Consider the following 23,977-nt stretch of genomic DNA (forward strand, 5'->3'; position numbering starts at 1 on the left):
AAGATGGGGACAAATTGGAGAAAGCCCAGAGGTGAGCAACAAAAATTATTACAGGTCTAGAAAGCATGACCTATGAAGGAAGATTGAAAAAATTGGGTTTGTTTAGTCTGGAGAAGAGAAGACTGAGTGGAGACATGATAAATTTTCAAGTACATAAAATATTGTTACAAAGGGAAGGGAGAAAAAGGTATTCTCCTTAACCTCTGATGATAGAACAAGAAGCAATGGGCTTAAATTGCAGTAAGGGAGGTTTACGTTGGACATTAAAAATCTTCCTAACTGCCAGGGTAGTTAAGCACTCCAGTACATTGCCGAGAGAGGTCGTGGAATCTCTGTCACTGAAGGTTTTTAAGAGCAGGTTAGACAAACACCTGTCAGGATGGTCTAGATCAGCAGTTCTCAACTGTGGATCGGGACCCCAAAGTGGGTCATGGCCCCCTTTGAATGGGGTCACCAGGGTTGTCTCAGACTTGCTAGGGCCTAGGGCTGAAGCCCGAGCCCCACTACCCAGGGCCAAAGCCAAAGCCCAAGGGCTTCAGCCCTGAGAAATAAGATTTGGTTACAGGCCCTTGCCTGAAGTCCCTGAGCCTCAGCTTTGGCTCCCTTTCCTGGAGCTGTGAGGCTCTGGCTTTGGCCCCCAACCCAGGAGAGTGGGGCTTGGGCAGGCTGAGGATTTATTATGCCCTCCTGGGGTAATGAAGTAATTTTTGTTGTCAGAAGGGAGTCGTGGTATATGAAGTTTGAGAACCCCTGATCTAGATAATACTTAGTCCTACCTTGAGTGCAGGGGACTGGACTAGAAGACCTCTTGAGGTCCCTTCCAGTCCTATGGTTCTAAAAGTTATAAAAAGGACAATAATATTATTTTTACAAATTAACAATTAGATTTTGGCTTTGCAAGTCTGGAACAAAGAGTGTGGAGGTCTGGCCATCCTATCTATTTATATTGTTCATTAAAATGTTTGCATATTCTTCCTTAACCTACAACATTACCTGCCAGTCAAAGGTGAACAAAACAGGTATGTTGACTTGAAAGATGGATCTTAGAGTGCTGCTGTGTGCAGAACAGAGGCATGCAGCAAAATGCCATTATTGGTCTATGGGACTATATGATAGTTACAGCACATTACTGCACTATTACAACTTTTTTTTAGAAGAGTCAGAGAAAGGTATATGTAAGACTGGAAAAAAAACGGCATTCTGAGTCTCACAATAAACAGGAAACAGTTAACTTTAATTAGATTATATTTTTGGTAAAACAGTATTGGCAAACGCTACATACTTTCTGGTTGTGAGTTCATGCTATAAACATCTGACAATAAGGGCTGGACTGTGAGATAATAATCTGCCGAATATGGGGCAGTGCATTGTTGCAGTGTCTGTGCCGCAGTCCAAGAGTGAGATTGTGATTCGAGTGTGACAATCTTCCTCCTGGCTTCCCTGCTGCTCCAGGAAGGGAGTTAACTGTGCAGTGTATACCTGGCACAGCATACGCTGCATGACATGTTTTGGAGGTGGAGCTCTTTCCCACCCTTACCACCCATTGCCCCCCAGTCCTGACTCAAAAGACTGTACGTGAGAGAGAGAGAAATGTAACACTCTGCAAAGTCTGCTTCTACTCCTGTGCCGCTACTCAGGCTGTGAGTAGCTCATTTACACCTCTGCGCCCTGCACTAGTCAGGGCACAATTTAGTCCTACATAATTTCTTCCCAAATATTTTATTGCTCAATTAAATGTAGAAAATCCCTGATCTTTACAACCCATTACTTTACAGGGGCAGATAATTCTAAGCACATCTAATTGTTTTTAGGAATGCAGATGATATTTTAACATTAATCCCATTCTTCTCATATTTGACATCACTCTGTCAGCATTAATTTACGTAGTTACAGGGTGCTCCCTTTGTATTTTGTAAATCTCAATGAAATTAACATTAATCAATTCTGAGGGATTGTCACCAATGTAATTTTCACACGTACTGCTGAATTCTAAAGTAAAGTATGCTACTAAACCCAAAGCTATTAATAATAACCTAAAGCAATGATACAAGTAGAGAGAGTAAAGAGAGCACACAGTGATTAGAATTCAAAAGAAAAACATTTCAGGCTTATTATGCAAGCCTGTACAATTGCGAGAAAAAACAAACTGCCAGAGTAAAATTCAGAGTAACATTGCTCTTTTATGTATTTTATTGAGCTTTTAGCCATGTGCCTACCCCCATTTAAGAGTTGTATTCAATAAAAACACTGCTAGGCTTCCACAGTCAGAAGCCTCTTTCAAATCCTGAACAATCCAGTTCTGGAGGCTTCACTGGGTAACTGTGTGGTGCAGTGGCTAGTCAGTGTTTCTATCAAACACAGATCTTTCAAGCTATGTAGCGACAGCTACCTTCCCCACATAAGATGAAAAATCATTTTATTATACTGTATATTTTATAATTTTACCAAAATACAAAGATCGTACTGTAAATTCCAAAGTTCCAATTGCAATGAATCTATTGAATGACTCCATGTTTTTCCACAGTATATCAGTGCACATGAAACAGCATACTAGTAATTTGTTAAAAATGCATTATAGCTGTAACATTTTAAATAATACACAATAGGTCTCTGATGCCACAGGACTTAAAATAAAGACGTGTCAACATGACTGTCACCTTCAGTACTTTTCCCAGATGCTGCATCTCAGTTTTACTTTTTCTTTTAATTAAAAGGGTTAAACTATACTGGAGCCACTAATCAGTGAGTTGTGGGGGGATATGTGTGTTGTTTTTTTCCTTTAATTAATGGTGAATGTTGACAACAGACAGAGGAGTATCAAAAGCTGAAGTCAAGAAATATCTGTTTTCAGACCAGACTTAAAAAAAGAAATCACTACACAAGTATATATTTTTAAATTGGAAATCTAAGGACAGTTTCTGATCTTTCACAAGTTCTTCCACTGGCATAACTGCCTGGATTGGACTCTCCAATTTTTGCTCACACATCTGAGGTTGCATGTGCTTAAGTCATGCATGTGCCCACTTAAAATCTGAGTCTGAGTATGTTCTAGTTTTGCATAAAAGGACACTTCCCCAAAAAAAATGAGGGGAAAAGAAGAACGGATCATTTAGGTGTCAGATTTAAGATATGACCTACGTACTCCTGAAACTTTTGTATGGCATTATGTGCAATTTTAGGGCAAATCAGCCTGAATATTTCATAGGCTGAATATTGGACCGTGAATGGAGTCTAGCTTAGATTTAAAAAAAAATTTACCACTTCAGAATAAAGACATAATTTATTTTAAAAGACAGTTTTTCATACACTGATATAATCAAACCTTAAGGTATTTTTTTGGAAGATAAATCCTTAGATTAAATGGCCTGCAGAATTAAACAAAGACAACAATTTAAATATCTCAGTCCAGACTTTCAAAAATGTTTGTCTCTCTAGGTTTGATATGGTTACTCGTCACAATGATATTTCTCCCCCTAAATAGTTCATATTTAACTTTAGGCACCCATTTTTGAAAATCTTAGACTATTAATTTTATATAGTAAACATTCTAAATAGCACAAGAATCTACATTAAACATACACTAAATTACACCCTCTGTATTTCTTTTTGTCTGTCTTGATCACCAAGCCAAATTAGGGGGATTACAAATACATTTTTATATCATTATTGGGCTTTCAAAGTTCAAGTATTAGGAAAACTACCTACACTTAACACAATCTGAATGATGGTTGCTTCATAAACAGGATGAGGTTTATTTACCAAAGGAGTTGAGGAAGGTATCCTGTTGAGATTATGCCTGTCTTCAAACCTCTACTACTCTAACTGAACTGTCACATTCAGTTACAAAATTTGAATTAGAACTTTTAAAAAATTCGTTTGATGTGAAGTTTATTTGTTAATATTAAGTGACAGCTTTGAATGTTATGATAGCAGATAAAAAGTTGAAGTCACTCTACGCTAACATGCTAACTAGAGGGAGATCATTTTTGGAGGTCATACGACGTGCTTCAGTTCTCCCAAAAGCTTCATTATTAATTTACATATTTTCTTTGATATTCTTTCTAAGGTTTGTGGAAACTTATTAAGCATATTCTACTGGGTAAAACAGAACAAAAATCAAAGAATACTTAAAGATAGAGGAGAAACAAGATCAGAGCCCTACCACCCACAATGATAATCAAGCCAGTAGCATCTCATCTACCTGCCAAGGGCCACATGTGAGTGCTGTTACCCAGACTTGCCAGGGATAACAAAGTGACTGTGTCCTGCTATAGCGAAGTTTGGGAGGGGGAGAGAGCCGACCATGCTTACAGCTCTTCAGAAGAGCAGAAACATTTAGCCCATTCCATTAGAATTTAGACATTTCATCAAGAATGACACATTTAGGACTCCCCAGAGGCTGGAAATATGTGGTACATTAATTGCCACCTCCCTTTCTCCTCTGTCAACACAAAGTTTTTCCTTTCTTGAGATTTTTTTCCAGGTCAAGGAAAGGGTGTAATGAGTATACTAAAGTTTCTTACAGTTTTGATGTTTCTTAAACATTATTCTTTTGTCATTTTTCACAGTAATACACCAGTTAATTAAATTCACACAGGATGTATTTTTCTGTGGACTGCTAAGGACTAAATCGATTCTCAGATTAATGCATTAACAAAATAAGAAATATCTGAGTGTTCTAAGTACGGCATGAGATAACAGAGAAGATCTCAGTATATTGATCTTCTCAGGAAACAGAAATTGTATTTGATTTTGTTTTGTTTTGTGTGCAGTTCCATCTCCCTGCCCCAATTTGATGTTCATTTCCAAAGAGTCATACAGACAGGAAAGTGGACACTCCTGGAACGTGCTAAAAAAGAAAATGAGGAATGAACTCTAATTTGGCGGCAAATAGTGGCCCAACTCGTGTAGCAGTGCAGGGGCATCAGGGGACACAAGGCAATTTACCCTCTAATACTGGCTAACTTTATCACAGGTAGAAGGCTCTACAAATTCTAGATTCCTCACACGGGTGGGCAGGAGGAGACTGAACAGAGTCTTGGCTCTCCTTCCCCATCCCATGACATGGCAGCTAGCATAGCTGTTCTGCAGAACATATGTTGTGCCAGTAACAGATGCATCACTGTTTACTGCCTCCCCAGATCATCAGGGAAACTAGGTGGGAATTGAATGTCTAAGCAGCTTCTGGGGAAGTCGGGTTGCCCCTTACTCTGGGGTCCTGACAAAACCTCCATTATGCCCTTAATCAGTATAGAATACTTGTTTTTTTTTCATTTTATAAAGATCCCTTTTTCTATTCCTACGCAATGCTGGGTTCCATTACATGTATTTACATTTTTTTCTTAAGTACTGTTTGTTAGGCTTTTACTTCACATTTTTTACCATCTAACAAATACTGTGGTTGTGCAAATGTTTACATTTTTGTTCATCTTATTTACTTTTGCACAAAAAAGAGTTGTTTTTATTCTAAAAACACTGGTTTTGTTTGGAGAAAAATGATTAATAATTACAGAGAATTGGGATTTTCACATTTCTGTTGTTACATACAAAACAGCATAGCTGAACAGTTAGAGTAACTCATATTCTGAAATACAAGAGAGATGTCTGAGGCAATCCCACATTTTCTTATACAGGCATATGGGATGGGCCCCATGTTAGAATAAGTATATAACTTTAACTAGACCAATTGTAAAATGAATGCTCCATTTTCTAAAGGAGAGGACTGTGCTTGAGCATTCTCAACCTGCCTGCTGATTTATAAAGTAGCAATGATGGTAGCTTCAGAAATGGTTTCACAATGACTCGCTTCTTCTGAAAGAATTGAGGCAAACCACACACTGAGAACTATTACCCCAAGTAACTGCTTCCACTGGGCCATTTGACTAATAAGGAAAAAGAATTTATAAAATGAATCCAGGTTTCCCTATTTTTGCCCTTTTGAATGCAAGCTCCTCAGGACAGAACTGTTTTTATTCTGAGTCCTGTACAGCACTTAATAAGACATAATCATAATAGTTCTGCCCTCACACCTAAAGGAAAGGTGTTAACATAGCATTTAATAAAAGCTGGGGATGGATTAAGTTGATGGTAAATACTGAAGCCTAGAAAGAGGGGCACTATTTAAGTTCATTGGGCTACCCAGGCTCATGACAAAATAAGTGAAATAGATTTTCTGGCATTCTCTTTGGGATAAGGTGTGATGAAGTGAGTATTTTCTGTAATAATAGACTAACAAATTTATTTGGGCATAAGCTTTCATGGGCTAGAATCCTTCTTCTCTGCACCCTCTTCTCTTCCATGCATTAGGAGTCTCTATTCCCCTGTACAGACTTCTGGAATTACAGATTTCTTACTGATAATCTTAATTTAATCTTCGAGAACCTCTTTTCTGAATTTCTCTGCATCACTGCTACTAACATAAACCATGATCAAAGACTCCACCCCAACACTTATTAAAATATTATCTACATGCATTTCAGCAAATGGTCTGATGGCTCTCATAATAATCAGCCCAGATATTTATATTCCAGATGTTAGCATCCCACTACAGCCTGTTTACTAGATCCCAAGTCAGCAATCACCTCACTTCACAGATCTTAGGCACCTGACCCTCACATCAATCAAAGTAAATGAGGTATATTTTGAGGAATGTTTTCAGTTTACTATTTTTTTAAATATAAGAAGTGCTATTACAAATTAGGTGTTTTTGAGCTCAGGTAATAAGACATACAGAATCTTTTAAAGGCATTTTAAATATTACATATTAAGATCCTGAAATAATATGTTGCTTGATATCTGGGTCCATGTTTTAGAACATTAAAAATTTAGCTCTATAAACCATTTTTGTTTTTGACTTGTCAATCCCTCTAGAACTGGTGTTTCTCTAGATTCAATAGCTTTAAGTGGTGCTGATTCAAAACAATCACTCAAAGGGAGTTAATTTATTACAATACAAAAGTACCAAGAATTTGGCACAATAGTCAGTTTCTGTTCAAAAGTAATTCAGTACATAAACAGTGATGGGTTTATGTAGGTCAGGATTGAATCATACTGTAAGAATTGCGAGAGAGAACTAAATAACATTAGAGTGGTAGCAGTGTTAGTCTATATCAGCAAAAACAACGAGGTGTCCTTGTGGCACCTTAAAGACTAACAAATTTATTTGGGCATAAGCTTTTGTGGGCTAGAACCCACTTCATCAGATGCATGAAGTGAAAAATACAGGAGTTGGTATAAATACATGAAAGGATGGGGGTTGCTTTACCAAGTGTGAGGTCAATCTAACGAGATAGATCAATTAACAGCAGGACAACCGGGGAGGAAAAATAACTTTTGAAGTGGTAGGAGAGTGGCCCATTACAGACAGTTGACCTATCCAAACAAAGGACAAGAAGGTTTGTCATCTTCCTTAGATCTTTCCTTCTTCTCTGGAGAAGAAATAACTTCTCTGATGGAAAGAAATAACTTTGGTAACTTTCTGAAGGACTTTGTCCTTTCAACGTAAAAAGCTAGCGCCCTTTGGAGATCCACGGTATGAAGCAGTGCTTCTCATTTGTTCCCATTAGGTTTTGGGAAGAATGATAGGAGATGGATTGGTTGATTCAAATGGAATGATGAAACTGTTTTAGGTAGAAATTTGGGATGTGGTTGTAGGGTAACTTAATTTTTGAACTATTTTGTGTATGAGGCATATACCATGAGGGCCTCCAGTTCTCCTACTCATCAAGTAGATGTGATAGTGACCAGAAAGGCTACCTTCATTGAAAGATGGAGAAGTGAACATGTCGCTTGTGGCTCAAAAGCCTCCCCTACCAAGGCACTGCAGCACCAGATCCCATGATAGAGCAGGGGCTCATATTGCAGGATAAAGGTTACGAAGACCCTTTTATTGGTAGTGTTTAGTGGTAGGGTGTGCAAAGATCAAAAACTCATCCACTTCATTGTGGAATGCCGTGGTTGCTGTGAGGTGTGTCCTGTTAGAGGTCACTGAGAGACCAGATTTCTTGAATTCCAACATGTAATCCAATAAAGGAAAGGTAGTTGCTATTATTTGCCTATTCTGGCACCATATATGGAATCTCTTCCATTGGCACAGGTTGCTATATCATGTAGTAGACCTTCTGCTGTTTACCTCCTCTGAAGAGATCATTTCATTGTCTCGGAACCATGGGGTTGCCATGCCTTTGAGTGTTTGATGACAAATGTCACTTCTGACATATGGCCTAACAGTTGGAGATAGGTCCTGGCCGATGTCTGTGGGCTAGCTTGCATTATAGCAGTTAGGTGAATTAGAGTGGAAGCTACAGCCTCTCTGCCCAGATTTACCAGAGGGTCAAGGTAGGCCCTAATGAACTCCAGTCGCTGCACAGGTGTGAATGTTGATATTTTTGTTGTTGTTGTTGTTCATTTGTAGATGTAGCTGTGTCTTTTCGGTAGTTGCTAGGGCTGCTTCTTGAACTGAGGCTTTGAGTAAGCACTTATAATCCAGATAGGGGACTATTATGACCCTTTATCTGCAGAGGTAAACTGCCACCACCGCAAGAACTTTTGAAAATCCCCTTGGAGCCATAGATAATCTGAAAGGGAGTACTTTGGAGTAGAAACAATCTGTTCCCAGAGCAAATCTGAGAAACCACCTATGTGAGGGATGTATCGTTATGTGGAAATATGCATCCCGGAGGTCGAGGGCCTAGTGCTGGAATTATTGTTGCTAGCGTGACCATCCTGAATCACTGGGTCTTCCTGAATTTGTTGAGTCTTCTTAAGTCGAGAATGGGATTCCATCCTCCGGGTTTTTTTCTGGGTTAGAAAATAATGGCAGTAGAAACCCTTCCCTCTGTGCTGTGTTCGTACTGGTTCTGTTGCACCTAGGCATATGAGACAGATTTACCTCCTGTCACAGTAGGTGTTCGTAAGAAAGGGTCCCTGAAGAGGAATGGGGAGGAGGCTGGGGAGGGGGGGATGAAGATAAATTGGATGGAATAGCCAGTCTCGATTTCTAATACCCACTGTCAGATGTGATGTTTTGCCATGCTGGATGGAAAGGAATTAGATGGTCTCCGAAGGGATGGATGGTGTCAGATGGATCCAGCAACAGAAAAAGTGGAAGGTGTCTCTGGTCCTCGATCAAACCCTCAAAACTGTTGTATAGAGGGAGGCTGTTGAGACATTGAGGGCTGAGAAGGGAGCGGTCTCTGCCTTGCAGGTCTCTGCCTCTACCTCTGAGGCTGGGTGTAGGGCACAGATCTAGATCGTGTCAAGTAATACTTCCTTTGTTCTTTCTTTTGTGTAGGTGTGTATATGCCCAAGGATCTCAGAGTCACTCTGGAGTCCTTCAGTGTGTGAAGGAACTCACCTGTTTTGGCTGCAAACAGCTCGGAGCCTTCAAATGCGAGATCATCAACAGTTAATTGTATCTCTTTGGGAAAACCTGAGAGGTGGAGCTAGGAAGCTTGTTGCATTACTAAAGCTCTGCGGAGTCCAGTGAAGCTTGTAAATCTGTGCAAGCTAGGAGTTAACCCTTGTATATGAAAGCTTTAAATTATTCCTTTTTGTCCTCAGCTATGTGCTCAACAAAGTCAGACGTTTTTGAGTGACTGGAGTGATTATATTTGGACATTAATACTTATAGTTTGCAATCCTGAACTATAGGGTTGCTGAAGAGTAAACTTTACAATCAAAAAGATCCAATCTCTTCAAGTTCCTGTCATATCGGGTGGATCTGGAATGGTGTTGTTTGCACTGCTCATTCATGCCCTCTACCACCAGAGAGTTTGGCGAAGGATGTAAAAATTGAAATTCCATCTCCTTGGAAGGGACATAGTATTTTTTTTATTTGCTCTTTTAGAGGTGGGTGGAATTGTTGCTAGGGTCTGCCAGAAAGTCTTAGCTGAGTCCATGAGCACTTTGTTTATTGGGAGGGCAATCTTGGAAGAGATTGAAGTCTGGAGGATGTCCCACAACTTATGTGACTCTGCAACTTTTTCCAGCGATAGCTTCAGTGAATCTGTGATCCTTTAAAATAGTTCTTGGAACTGTTTAAAGTCATCCCCCATCATGGAGAAGGGAGAATAATAGCTTCATCCGGACAGGAGAATGAAAAATTGGCAGCTGGGGTGACTTCCTGAGCCGAAATCTCCTCCAGTTCCTCGACTGCCTCTTCTGGAGGTTCAGAGGGTGATGGAAAATGCCTTCACCTCTCCTTGTGTGGACTGGGAGGCTTCGGATAGTGTTGGCGGTACATTGCCCATGGGTCTCAGTAAGGCCACTGTGGTGGGAATGGCATTAGTGACAGCATCCATAGGTGTATGCACCATCCTTGAGTTTCAGGTCTGGGGTGGTATTCATGTTTCTCTAGTGGACCTGGTCTGGTTGCTGTGTGGATAGGCAAGGAGTGATGGGAGGAGTAGATTTCCTCTTCCATCATCATCATAATCCTTGTCGCTGGATAAAGGAGGAGCTGATCTGGGTAGTGTGGTAAGTTGGCACAGTATCGAGCATGCTGGAGTAAGGTCAATACCGAGAAGGGGAGATTCCAATGCTGAGGAGACTAAAAGGTCTTTATGTCAGACAAATTGCTGTGGTGCCAAAAGCATTGGTACTGAGGAGGGTGTTGTTGGTAGTACCAGTGCCTTTACCATGGTTGCCAGTGCCAAGGATCGTGTGCTATACGCTGTGGAGGCAGAAGGTGGCACCACAGACTTTAGCGCTGCTACACTGCTCAGTGCCGTATGTTTGAGCAGCTCCAGTGGTACAGTGGCAAGGATGGTAGGTATCCCTTTTGTGCCTTTTTCTGAGCCAACCCACTTAGGATCTTTGGCTCACATGGTAACCACAATACTAGATGGTCCCATTACCTCAGAGGTGGATGGTCTTGGTGCAGTTGGTACCAATGGGGGCTGACGGATCGGGGAATGTCTCTTTTTGAAGGGTTCCAAGAAGGGGAGGTCAGAACCAGTTTCTTTGTCGGAGTGCTCCTTCCTCTGAGAGAATGGTGGGGAACCTCTGTCAGATGCTGCCGTTGCAGACCAATGCCCAAAAGGGGTCCGTGATCCCAGATCGGATGCTGGGCACAGAGTCTTCTCCATCCTGAGGAATTTTAGCTGTAGATCCCTTGCTTTCCTGGCACAGGCCTTCAGACTGAGGCAGTGGGAGCATTTATGTGGAATGTGTGTCTCACCAAGGCAGCAGACACACTCCGAATGCCCATCAGAAACTGGGATTGACGACTGGCAAGTGAGGTAACTTTTAATATCTGGGGAGCCAGGTATGCCCCTTTGAATAGGATTTCTCCCATGAGGGAGGGTAACTACACTACAGTAAGGGGAACCCTAATAACTGAAACTTAAATTCCTAAGATAAGGGAAAAAAAACTTTTTAAAGAAATAAATAAATTGGGAAGAGACAGGGCATTTAACTACTAACTAATTAATTAACTAGTACTTTAAAGTTAAAGCTTGACTAAAGATAAAGATCAGAGGCACTGCCAATTGCTCCATCTCAAGTAAGGGGCAGTAGAGAAGGAACTAAGGGAGGGCTGGCCACACATCACTATGTAACTGTGTGAAGCCGCACGAGATGGAGACAGCACATGTGCAACCCAACTAGGCACTGCTACTAAAAATCTCTGATTACAAGTACAGGGGTGCAGATTTACTCAAAGTGGAGTACCCACAGGGACACTCCTCAAAAAAGAACCTTGGCTTATGATTGGCTGAAAATAGTCATGTAACAAGACAGTAAGTTTCTACGGTGTATCTCCTGATTGGTACATAAAACAAAGTCTGGAGCAATGTCAAAAATCAGATCACATATTTAAATAATTTCATTCTGACCTCAGGGGAAAAATGAGAACCTCCAACTTTACTTTCCCTTTTTAAAAAATTAAAAAAAAAAAGCAATATATATATACATTAGTAAAAACTTTGTTATCCGGCATTTTGGGTGAATGGAGCATGCCAGTTAGTCAAAAATTCCAGTTAACTAAGAGTTATATGGAGGGAGGGAGTTTGGCTGCGGTTGGTAAAGTGCCAGATAACACAGCTTTTACTGTATAAGAAATTGATGCCACAATGGAAGTGGTTTCCATCTCTCTCTCTCTCTCTCTCTCTGATATTCAAAAATATTCACAATTCATATACTGACTTACTTCAGTAAATATCAATATTTACTGTCTCTCGAGGGAATAGACTTCATATTTTGCCTTGATTAATATTCATCTCTTAGATAAGTAAATCTTGATGTTCAGTTTTTTTAAAAAGTGAATATTTCCTTAATATTGTTAGATCATGGTACAAATAAGTACCATCCTTCCATGATGAGACTGTGTATGTGTATTACAGATTTTAGTGAATTACATTATTGCCTCTCTGTTTCCTCCCCAATTCATGTATAAACTGGAAGGAAGAGGATCAGATTTTACATGAAGATTGTTCAAACTCCCTGATAATTCAAGACCTGAATATTCTCACAAAATGCTGAATGCAATAATATAAAAAACATTTTGCTCATAATTTATTTTATATACACAAGTTTTAAGGCAAATCAATACAGAAAGCTGTATTTACCTCAACATGTGTGAATGTTTGCTCATCATTTTCCTTAGTGCTGTCCTTGAAAATTGATGGGGTATTTCCATTTTTCATTTGGAAGTGTGTTTTACTCATATAACCATCAGGAAAGTCCTGTGCTCAGAAAATACAAACCAAAAACATTTTCAGTAATCATCTAAATATGTAAAGTTCTAACTGCTACCATCATTCTACAGAATAAATAAAACACAGAATTCTGGCACCAATGCTTGACATAATGAAGTTCTGAAACTGCTGGTAGATGGTCCTAACTGCACTAATCTTTACTATCCCCTGATGGCCAGGTCAGAGCAATTCTAATAGCTTTAGTCGAAGACAACTGCCCCACTAATTAAAATTAACATGTGATACAGCTGCTAAGATAATGCATCAGTGCTAGATATCTGTGTACGCGGAGGGGTGGCACAAGGAAGCTATTGGAAAACATTGTACTGAGGTCTGGAAGAGAGTTGAGCAGCTGAGGGCATAGGTGGAAGGTCTCAGGAGACAGGAAATAGTTGGTAGGAAACAGATAGAAAGAGCAACATAGTCAAAGTCATTTTTAGTATCTGACACCAAACTTTTTTTCCCCCAGGAACAGAATAATAAGACTATTCCAACAAAATGGCATGAACTACGTACAATTCAATGCCAGGTGGGGAAATTGTCCCATTTGCACTAGGTGGGCCTAATGTGTATTGGATGAAAATAGACTTCTCAGAATTAGAGTGCTGATGACATTAAAAAAAACTAACTATTAATGTTCTTAAAATTGCATCATAGAGGAATGCCAGAAGCCCACTACCAGTAAAGCCTTCGAATGCTCATTAAAATCTAGATCTGATATAAAACCTTTTGCATATAAAAAGACAGTTAGAAAAAGGACAGTTTCATAATATTAAGATAACATCTATAAAAACAGCAACAGCAGAACAGGGGTTGATGGTTAAATTAAACAAGACACTTAGCATCTCTCTCTACTGGAGATTTCTGCCAAATGCAGCTACATTGATGTAGTCCAGGGTCGCCGCTTTTGTAGGTAAAGCCCCTGGCAGGCCGGGCCAGTTTGTTTACCTGCCCTGTCTGCAGGTACGGCCAATCGCAGCTCCCATTGACCCAGAGCAGAGATCCGCGGCCAGTGGGAGCCGCGATCAGCTGGACCTGCAGACAAGGCAGGTAAACAAACCGGCCTGGCCCACCAGGAGCTTTCCCTACACAAGCGGCGACCCCTGTTTGAGAAATCCTGATGGAGTCAGTGCAAACCCATAGGATAGATAAGCAGTACCGGTATAAGAGAGGGTTCACACCGGTGCCACCTACCTGTGTAAATTCACAGGTTATGTGACACCAATTCATGCCCTATTTTGCACTGCTGCAGTATATCTGTAGTAAGGATTTGTACCTGTATACTTACAATTATTTAGTCACACGAAAACAAATTTCCCTAATCTCAGCAAACTCCTAGGGTTAATTTGGATTTTTCCCTCTTGAGTTGCATAACCTCACACACAGAAGATCAGAACTGGGGTGAGGGGACCAAACTAACCCTAAACATGCTCTCATTTTTATCATTTGGATGATTAACAATTTTCATCTATTTTTATAGATCAGCTTTTTTCATTTAAACCACATACAAGCATGATATAAGTACTTTACAATATATGGGCATTTACACCACTGCCTTGCACAGAGACCATTGCAGAGCTTCACTTCTCCATAAGGGGCATTCAAGAGGAGAGTTTGCCTCAAACAAGCACAGTTTCTGCAAGCGCACAGATCTCTGGCACGCAGAACAGCAATCTGCTCCATCCTTTAAGAGAGAACAGCCTGGGCCTCAGACTCGGGGAATATGGACATGGCCATGATGACCCTTCCTAGACTTCATTCCCTTTTTACCATAGGCATTGTGAAAGGTCCTTGCACAACTGCACAAAGACTTTTGGTGGGTTTCTCCACACCCTGATATACATTCTTTAAAATAAGTTTGTCAATTAGAAATAAGAATGAGAGAACACGTTAATAATGGATTGCTGAAAAATACACACGCTGAAAGGCAGCAAAAATGCATGGAGGACAATAAATAGTATCTGCATGCTAAGGACTTATTTCTCAAAGAAAACAAATAAATTGGGGTTTTATTAGCTGTTTCATTACATTTTATTTTAGACAAGCAAACAGAAAGCATATGTGTAACATCTGATGTAAAAGGATTCCATTCAAAACAGTCTCTGAACAAAACTCATTAACGTAGCTTTAAATTGCTTGACAGGGCTGCAAATTTAACTATAATTTAACTATTTGGTTAATCTACCATTTCTGACACAGTTTAGTTCGTTTATTCTGATCTTTAAATCAACGTGTTCCATTCTGACACATTCATTCTGTCTTGTCTTTTCTACGATATTACAAAATATATTTAACTGCAGCATCTGTTATGGGCTATTTGTGTGCTTCGTTCTTATCAAGTTTCATACCTGAAACAAGATGATAATGCTGGTTATATATATTTTTGTTAGTAAACTTTTAACAAGGATATTTTGAAAAATTGCCTTGCTCTTAGCTTCTCTTGCTGACATGCTATATTTGTCTTCCCCCTAAATCTCAGTGGGCCAAATTCACTGACAGTGTGCTTATACATGGGATGTCCCTGACAGCAGAAAGAGCTGCACCCTCAGTTCTGAAGTGCCATAAGGGCAATCCAAAAATTGGACAGAAATGACTGAAAAAATAGGCTTGACTTGAATAGCCAGAGAGCCCACTTAAGGGCTTCTTCTCCAGGAAGAATTTTCTATTTGTGGATCTCATCGAGGGCTGCACCAGACAATTAAACCTGCCTACATGGGCAGAAAATCTTTGGAGAAGAGGAGTGGAAGAAACACCACCTGCTCTCCACAGGGTTGAATTGCCCGAGGGAGGGGGGCACAACGAGCTCTGATGGAGCAGGGGTGGGCATGTAGTATATACTTCCCTGAACCAGCTTTTCCTGATGGGTGAAGAAGAAGCCCAACCTCTCTGCATGCTTCCAAACTCTACAGCCTGTAATTTCCCTGCAAGATATATCTGTGAAAGCCAGGAACCTGTGGAGTTAGTAATCTCTATATTTTATACCAGCAAGGTGGTAGGAAGGCACCTCTTGCCATCACTAGGCATAGGGGACTCAAGAAAGATAAGCATCTCCCATGTTACAGAGCCTCTCTAGTACAACATATATTTCTGTATAAATGAATCAATACAGCGGTAGGGACTTTTCTCCTTAAAATACGGGAAGATAGTTCGCCTATACTTAAATTGGCTTATAAATACATGTAGATCATAATGTATTTGGGTCACAATAGCCTTTGACATGGTTACTCATGACTACATGGGGATGAGATTAACCTATTTACCTATAAAATAAAAATTATAATGAAAGCAAAGGCATACATGGCTTTGGCAGAGTAGCTGTAACTGCCTAATTTGTGCAATATTCAGTATTACTACCCAAATTCAGCTTAATCAGGTCTATAAGTGATGCACTCCTACACTGCACGTTGTAGTTCTCCCTTGACAAGAGAGGGTTATAACATAATATGGACCTCATCCTCCACATTTATACGTACAGGGGTTTGCTTAGACCAGGTGAGTTTATGACATGATAGCCTAATTCACAAAGTTGGATGATTTATCATTTAAATTTAATTTCTACTGAATTCATGAACAGTTCTACAGCCCTGACTTGCATGAGTAGTCTCAGTGACATCAAAGAGACTATTCATATGAGTATGGAATGCAGGAATGGGCTCCAAGTAAATGACATCAGCAACATTAAGAGTACACCAAACCGTTCCTGACACATATATGTATTGGGGGAAGGGAGGGGAAAGGGAACAAAAAACCTGTCTATTACCCATTCTGCTTTAAGACACTCATCTCTTTCAAGGGAAATTTCCTCCCCTGATTATCACTGAATAAATGGATGTTCTCCATGGCGAAGTTTTTATCACAATCTGGAATCGGAGAGTCGCCAACTTGGCCCATTAAAAAAAAAAATCTCACCATTTTTTATATGTGAGAACAAAAAATCTGTCTCATTTCACTATTTTCAGCCAAGCTTCTATTTCACAGAAAGTTCAAACTTTGACCCAAGTATTGAATTCCTGGTAGAGGCTCAGAGCATCTTTCTGTTCTGAATAAACTCCTCAGACACATAGCCTTGGACTGAAATCTAAGGTTTCAAATGGCTGCCTATATGAAAGGGTGCATTGTAACTCTTTTGCTAATATTTTCACTTTTAAAAAAATGTGATTTAAAGAGAAGTTGCAATTTCTGGCTGAAGCCATGTTCTTCTTTTACCAGAGTCCTGCCTGTTTTGCAGTGAGAGTCTTAAATTCTAGTTTTACAAATTCTAGTGTATAGGGAAAGTATTGTCACAGATCGACAAGCCTTCAATATATTTTAAAATATTATAAAGATGACTTTAAACATTGCACATGATTTTCCCCAAAGTTTTAGAAAAGGATGAAGAGGTACTAAGTCACTAAATAGAATTACCGGTCTAGTTTCTCAGCTACAGCCATCTTTGCATTTTCTAATTCTGTGTAAAGGGCCAAGCTTTCTGATGTGTCTGGCTAGAGCAGCCTGAGAGATGTTCTACCGCAACAGTTCTCAACCAGGAGTTCGGGACCCTCTGAGGTGCTGCGAGCAGGTTTCAGGGGATCCTTCAAGCAAGGCTAGCATTAAACTCACTGGGGCCCAGGGTGTAAAACTGAAGCCCCAAAGCGCAGGGCTGAGGCCAGGGGCAGTGAGCCCTGCCACCCAGGGCTGAAGCTGAAGCCTGAGCAACTTAGCTTCATGGCGCCCCTTCCCTGCTAGCTACCCCGACACTGGTTCTGACTTTTGTGGGCATAGGTGGGCCATGGAGTTTTTATAGCATTCGGGGGAGGGGGAGGGAGGAGGAAATAAATAAGGCAGTCCTGGCACAGAGAAACTGGGAAGAAGGTGGATTAGAAGTTGCTATGCTTGCAATACCCAACAAAATGTATCTTGTTACCCTTGAGCAATCCACTCATGCCTAACTACCGCAGGTTTAGGTTCTGTATCCAGCAGTGTGGCACAAAATTTTCATACCAGAGAAGAGAATCTGGGCCAACACGTTCAATGATGAATGGAAAAGATTTATAAATGAAAATGGCAAATTACATCTGAATGGCTCATTCTGATATTGTCTTCAACTAAGTTAAAAGTAGGTGAGAAGTTTTCAGACAAGGAAAATGTGTGAGGGCAGAAAAAGAAACTGGATTGGAGAGGCATCATGGTTGAATGAGACTAGGAGTCAGGAGACCTCAATTCTAATCCCAGTGTCCCAGTAACCTGCAGTGTGATTTTGGGGAAGTCACTTCACCTCTTGGTGCCTCTCTTTATCCTCCCACCCTGTGTTTGTCTTGTTTATTTAGGTCATAAATTCTCCAAGGTGAGAAAAGTCTCTCATTATGTGTTTTCACAATGCTTCGCATAATGGGGCACCACATTTGGGGATTGGTTGGTTTACCAGCCTGTAGGACATGAGGGAAAACCTTGCAACAATAAGTTTTTATTAAATATCAAATTACTGCCCATACCTTTATACTTTTCCACTCCCAACCATCTCCTATTTGCTGTGAATGTTTAATGAACTCTGCACAACACTGCTTGAATCTATTTTCTTCCAGATAGAAGTCATCTTCAGTATCCAAGTTAAGTGACATCTGCACAGAAAATGGAATGTTAGTATTGGCAGCTGCAGTGAAAACTAAAAATAATTTGTGATGATTTTACACGCAATCCAACAGTAAAATAACCAGTACATCAACAATTTTAAATGCATATTTTTGTTTCTTAAACTAAAATAAAGATTTATTTCTTTGATTGTAAGGTCTTTACGGAAGCAACTGTGTCTTCTTATATGATTCCAATCCTGCACATGTTTCCACCTATGCACAACTTTAGTAAGACCAAACTACCATATAAATTCTAGAGGCAGGCCCTCAACACTAAATAGGGAGGGTTTCCCAAAGAAAGGGCCCAGCCCTATAAAATGCTGAGCACTTCCTGTGAGATGTGAGTGCTCTGAATCCTCATTTACATCAAGAGTAGTTGAGCATTCTTAGCACTTCTCAGGATAATACATTGCACGACTAGGCCCCGCGGTCAAATCTTGGTCCCACGGAAGTCAAAGGTAAAACTCCTGTAGGTTTCAACAGGACATAACAGCCCAGTGTGCCACTATGGCCAAAAGAGCTAATGTGATCCTGGGATGCATAAACTGGGGAATCTTGAATAGGAGTAGAACGTTCCTTTACCTCTATATTTGGCATGAATGTGACCACTGCTGGAATACTGTGTCCAGTTCTGGTGCCCATAATTCAAGAAAGATGTTGATAAATTGGAGAGAATTCAGAGAAGAGCCATGAGACTGATTAAAGGATAAGAAAACGTGTCTTATAGTGATAGACTCAAAGAGCTCAATCTATTTAGTTTAACAAAGGGAAGGTTAAAAGGTGACTTGGTTACAGTCTATAGGATATACACATATTTTATAATGGGCTCTTCAGTTAAGCAGAGAAAGGTATACCACAATCAAATGGCTGGAAGTTGAAGCTAGACAAATTCAGACTGGAAATAAGGCCTACATTTTCGACAGTGAGGATAATTAACACTGGAACAATTTACAAAGGTTTATGGTGGATTTTCCATCACAGACAATTTTAAAATCAAGACTGGACATTTTTCTAAAAGATCTGCTCTAGGAATTATTTTGGGAAAGTTCTATGGCCTGTGTTATTCTGGAGCTCAGACTGGATGATCACAATGTTCCCTTTTGACCTTGAAACCTATAAGTCTAGGACCAGTATTTTGCCCTAAAGCAACATTGTTTGAACAAAGTTATAAAAAAGCTAAATATTACAATGGTAACTCAAATTAGGAAATAAAGTCTGTCTTCAAACTGATATAAATTCATTGGGAACAGACTGTGGGATAGATTCTCTGCTGGATGTAACAGAAGAGGGATACTGCAAAGAAGCAGATTTTGTGTCAGCCCCAGCAGAGATTAAAGCATTCCTCAATGTACTTCAATTAACACTGGCTGGTTATAGCAGGCAAGTGCCATCTACCAGTTGCAGATTGCCAGAACACAACATGATTCAACCAGACCCTCTCCTCACCGACTTATAAGAGAGGTTTTAAGGGGGTTTAGCAGATGCCAGATGGGGAGACCTGGCCAGTTTATAACCTCTTGTACCACAAAATCTGGCTCTGTATTTTTATGCTTTCTATAAGACATCATGGGCCCCTATGGTACTATATACAAATATTTAAAGATAAAATAAATAAATAATAAATAATTATGTATCATGTGTCTGGGCAGTAAATGTGGGCTGACAGCCATATCTTCTCAGAGGAGGTGCTCAACAGCTAGCAAGATCTTGCCCTAAATCACTGAACTCCCACTCTCCCCACAACAAATTTATTTATATAATTTAAACTACATTATTTTCAGTGTGAATGGACCAAACTTGTCTATGTTTCCTAGACGTGAGAAGAGGAGGGCAAAGGAAAAATATGTATGATTAACATGTCAGTGATTCCTAAACTTCTCATTTTATTCGATCAAAGATGCAAAACAGCAATAACTACAATGCATGTAAAGATCCTGAAGTTCTAATGAACATTTTAAATAGAACTACGTGTTTTAGTAAACACCTAGGGTAGGTTAAGGAATACCCTAGGGCAGAGAAAAAAGCGAAGGGGGAGAGAAATATTGTGGTGAACATGGGGGAGACAATCTGGATGGGGAGAAGAATACAAAGGAGAAGGAAAAGGAGGTGAGCTTTTCGAACCACAGGAAAGGAATTATCCTGCACTCAACAAGGTACAAAAACAGGCAGGCACCAAGAGAAATGCACAAGACAGAGGAACGGGTCTCAATAGCCTCGGGACTCCATCTAAACACAGGCTGAGGACTTTGGAGAGTATACAGGGTGCAATTTATAAAGACGGGATGGGGGAATCCTGGGTGAAGTGCTCGGGACCCAGCATGGGGAGGGAATTCCCTCGGGAAAGCGGACGGGAGAGGCAGCACACTCGCAGAGCCCAGCCCGCACAGCCACATACCGCTGACAGCACAGCGCCCCTACTCCGCCAGCTGCCAGTCTCAGGTTGGGACACTCAGCAGGCTCCTCCCCTCCCCGCATGGGAACTGCCCGGCTCCGGTACGCGTTAGAGACAAGCCCAGGGACCCCAACGTAGCCTGCTGCGCATGCGCCCATGCCCCTTATGAGCAGCAAGGCACAGAACGCGAGTAGCTTTTCCGCGCGGGGCGGGGCGGGGCGGAGCCTGGCGGTTAGGAGGCGTCCCCCCACCCAGGCCTTAGCATGGCCCAGGGGCTGCCGAATGGGAGAGCCCTGTCCCCTCCAGCACTAGCGCCCCCTCGCGCAGGGGTAGCGTTACACGAGCTGAGGGACCAAGCGCTCGGGCCTTCGCCTCGGCAGCCCCGGGCTCGCCCTCTGGCTGACCCCCGCCGCCAGGGAGAGAAGCTGCCGTGCCCAACCCGCCATGCCGAGCTGCGGGGCGGCCTGGCACAAGGGCAGACGAGTCCCGCCCAAACCTTCCCGCTCCGGGTGACCTGGGGCCTCCCGGTCAACCCCAGCGTGCGGCGCGGTCCGCGAACACCCCGACGGGCCCCTCTGCGCAGCTCACCTAGTCGCGAATAGCGGGTGAGCGCGGAACGTGCGTCCCTGTGCGCAGCGGCCCCGGCGTAGGCTTAGTACGGGGAGGGGAGGAAGCTCTGCTTAGCGAGGTAACCTGGCCCCGCTGTTCCTGCCTTCCCCCAGTCGCGGTGCCAATAGGGCCCAAGCCCTGATCCCGCACTTCGGAGTGCTTGGGAGGCTCAATGGAGGCGCAGCAGCAGCCAACGAGCTCTGGCCTGTGACTCGCGCCCAGCCCCATGTGAGCCTTTTTAATTACTGTTCTTTATAAGCAGTGTTCTTTTTCCAAAAAAAAAAAAAAGTGTAGCCCTTGAAGCTGAATCCTCGGTCAGTTCCCAGAACGATTCTCTGAATAAAGGAAGTTTCCCCACATTAGATTATAACTTTCAAGTTACCACCAGGCTGGCATCAACTGGAAGTAGTGAGTCTACTATAGGCCAAATGTTCTGTATCCTATTACCACTTAGCTCACTTATCCAGTCCTTCGTATTTGTGGCATTTAGGTGTATGGGGCTGAGTATAGCCTCGTATAGGCTCTACCTCCCAACTGCTTTTAATGAATGCTACTAAAAGACATGGCAAAACCAGAGAATTTTAGTTCAGATTGGGTTCACCACAGCAGCCCAGTAATCCTAGTTTTAGTTGAATATTTATAATGATTTATATAGATTTACCTTTCCTACCCCATGACCCCAACGAGAGTGTGTGTGTGTGTGTCAGTGAGACTTCCTGTATTGAAAACAATGGGGGAAAACATGGAGTAAGGATAGAAGAGATCACCTGAGTGTTATCGCTTAATATTTCTACGCATAAACTATTCGTTTGTTGGAAAAATAATTTTAATTATTTTAATAATTTATTAATTTTTTCACAGCGTAAACCAAAGTATATCAGTCATGTACCTTTCTGGGCAAGGATTAACTCTTTTTATTTTCTTCCACTTTGTGGCTATACATGGCCTCACCTAAAACCCATTCAAGTCAATTGGAGTCTCCACTGATTTCAGTGGGCTTTTGATCAGGCTCACAGTTTTACTACTACACCTTTAGGCTGAGTAGAGAGTCAAAATTCAGGGGCTTGTGGGTTATTTCTGTTGGTGGGAGAAATTATGTATGTTCCATAAAGGAGTTTGACTGTTTCTTATATTTAACTTGAATGAATGGCAGTGGTTATGACATTGCACCCCACCCCTGTTTAAATGAGATTTAATTTAACCCTCAGCATAATATTATTTTCAGGGCCTGGGTTACTTACTAGAGGGTAAATTTTATGCTGATTCAAGTATCTGTTTTGTTATTTGGCTATGGCTAAGCTGTCTGTTTTGCAATTGTATTTAGAAGTTACAGTTTTTTTGTTAGGTGCGCAGAGGCATTTGAATAAGAATGCTAGAGAAATTATTTTAAAAATAGAGTGTGAACATTTTTCTACACTAGGGTATTACCAAACATGATTATGCTACATAAACAAGAATAAGCACATACAATATTTTAATAGGTTTAAGCAGAACATAAAAAGTCAGGTTTATCAGTTTAGCCAAGGACAGTATCATTTTTTTTTTGGAAGTTTTATGACCATTATAGAAAAGTGGGCAAGATGAGGAATTGTTCTGTCAGCATTGGACAGTGTATTGCTCATTTTAAGTTCTCCATATGCAAATGATGCTTTGCAGTAGCTAGTTATAATGTAAAGTTTTCTAAGTGTGCTCAGGGCCAGCTTTAGGCCAATTCGCCTGATTCCCTGGAATCAGGCCCCACGCCTTAGGCGCCTTTTTAATTTTTTTTACTCACCCTGGCAGTGGTCAGCTCCGCCGGGGTCTTCCGCGGCCATGCTCTCCTGGCCGGAACTCCAGCTGGAGCATGGCAGCCCCACGGCCGGAGCTCCGGCTGGAGTGCGGCAGCCCCACGGCCCCACACCCCAGCTGGAGCGCGGCAGCCCCACGGCCCCACACCCCAGCTGGAGCGCCACAGCCCCGCAACCCTGTCCGGAGCGCGGCAGCCCCATGGCTCCACTCTCCTGGCCAGAGCTCCAGCTGGAGCGCAGCAGCCCCATGACCCTGGCCAGAGCGCAGCAACCCCACGTCCCCGCTCTCCCGGCCAGAGCTCCGGCCAGAGCACAGCAGCCCCCCCCCCCACGGCCCTGCTCTCCCGGACAGAGCTCCGTCCGGAGCATGGCAGCCCCGTGGCCCCACTCTCCTGGCCGGAGCTTCGGCTGGAGTGCGGCAGCCCTGCACTCCCAGCCGGAGCTTTGGCTGGAGTGCAGCAGCCCCGCGGCCCCGCTCTCACGGTCGGAGCTTCAGCCGGAGCGCAGCAGCCCCACGGCCCCGCCTGGAGCTTCGGCCAGAGTGTGGCGGCCCCGTGGCCCAGCGACCCTGGCCAGCAATCCGAAGTGCTGCAAAGACTGGGACCACTGCTCAGTGAGTACAAGCCCTACCGCCCTGCCCCAGGAATTGGGCCCTGAACTTGCTAAAGCTGGCTCTGAGTGTGCTGTTTCTAATTTTCTGGATATGGAGATCTGAGAGCGCCAGAGCTTTTCTGTTAAATATTCTTGAGACAGACCGTTCAACCAGCAGTGCATCATTGTTCTTATGATTCAGTTTTCAAGATTTTAGTTGTTGCTAGCTTCCTGCAAGTACATAGCTTGCTTTATATTCAAGTATAATTTCCCCTAGTTTTAATGAAAACATTT

The 23,977-nt window shown here is 41.9% G+C and overlaps 1 protein-coding gene across 10 annotated transcripts in view; it reads right to left on the minus strand.

Moving 5' to 3' along the window:
• Window positions 1–23,977, minus strand: part of ATG10 (autophagy related 10) — a 154,407-nt gene that overhangs the window by 105,186 nt on the left and 25,244 nt on the right. For 2 of the 10 annotated variants that reach the window (XR_004001059.1, XM_030567892.1), the window contains exons 1-3: window positions 21,285–22,205; window positions 18,167–18,292; window positions 12,567–12,683 (exon numbers count right to left, since the gene is read on the minus strand). Coding sequence is in view for 8 of the 10 variants with exons in the window: in XM_030567892.1 (XP_030423752.1) it covers window positions 12,567–12,683; window positions 18,167–18,292 (243 nt within the window). In the remaining 2 variants the exon portion in view is untranslated. Of the gene's footprint in view, window positions 1–12,566; window positions 12,684–18,166; window positions 18,293–20,699; window positions 20,753–21,284; window positions 22,206–23,977 lie in introns of those variants that run through there. The other 8 variants (XM_030567887.1, XM_030567885.1, XR_004001058.1 and 5 more) reach the window with 7 other exon arrangements.

This window comes from Gopherus evgoodei, chromosome 6 (assembly GCF_007399415.2).
Source record: "Gopherus evgoodei ecotype Sinaloan lineage chromosome 6, rGopEvg1_v1.p, whole genome shotgun sequence".
Taxonomy (NCBI): Eukaryota; Metazoa; Chordata; order Testudines; family Testudinidae; genus Gopherus; species Gopherus evgoodei.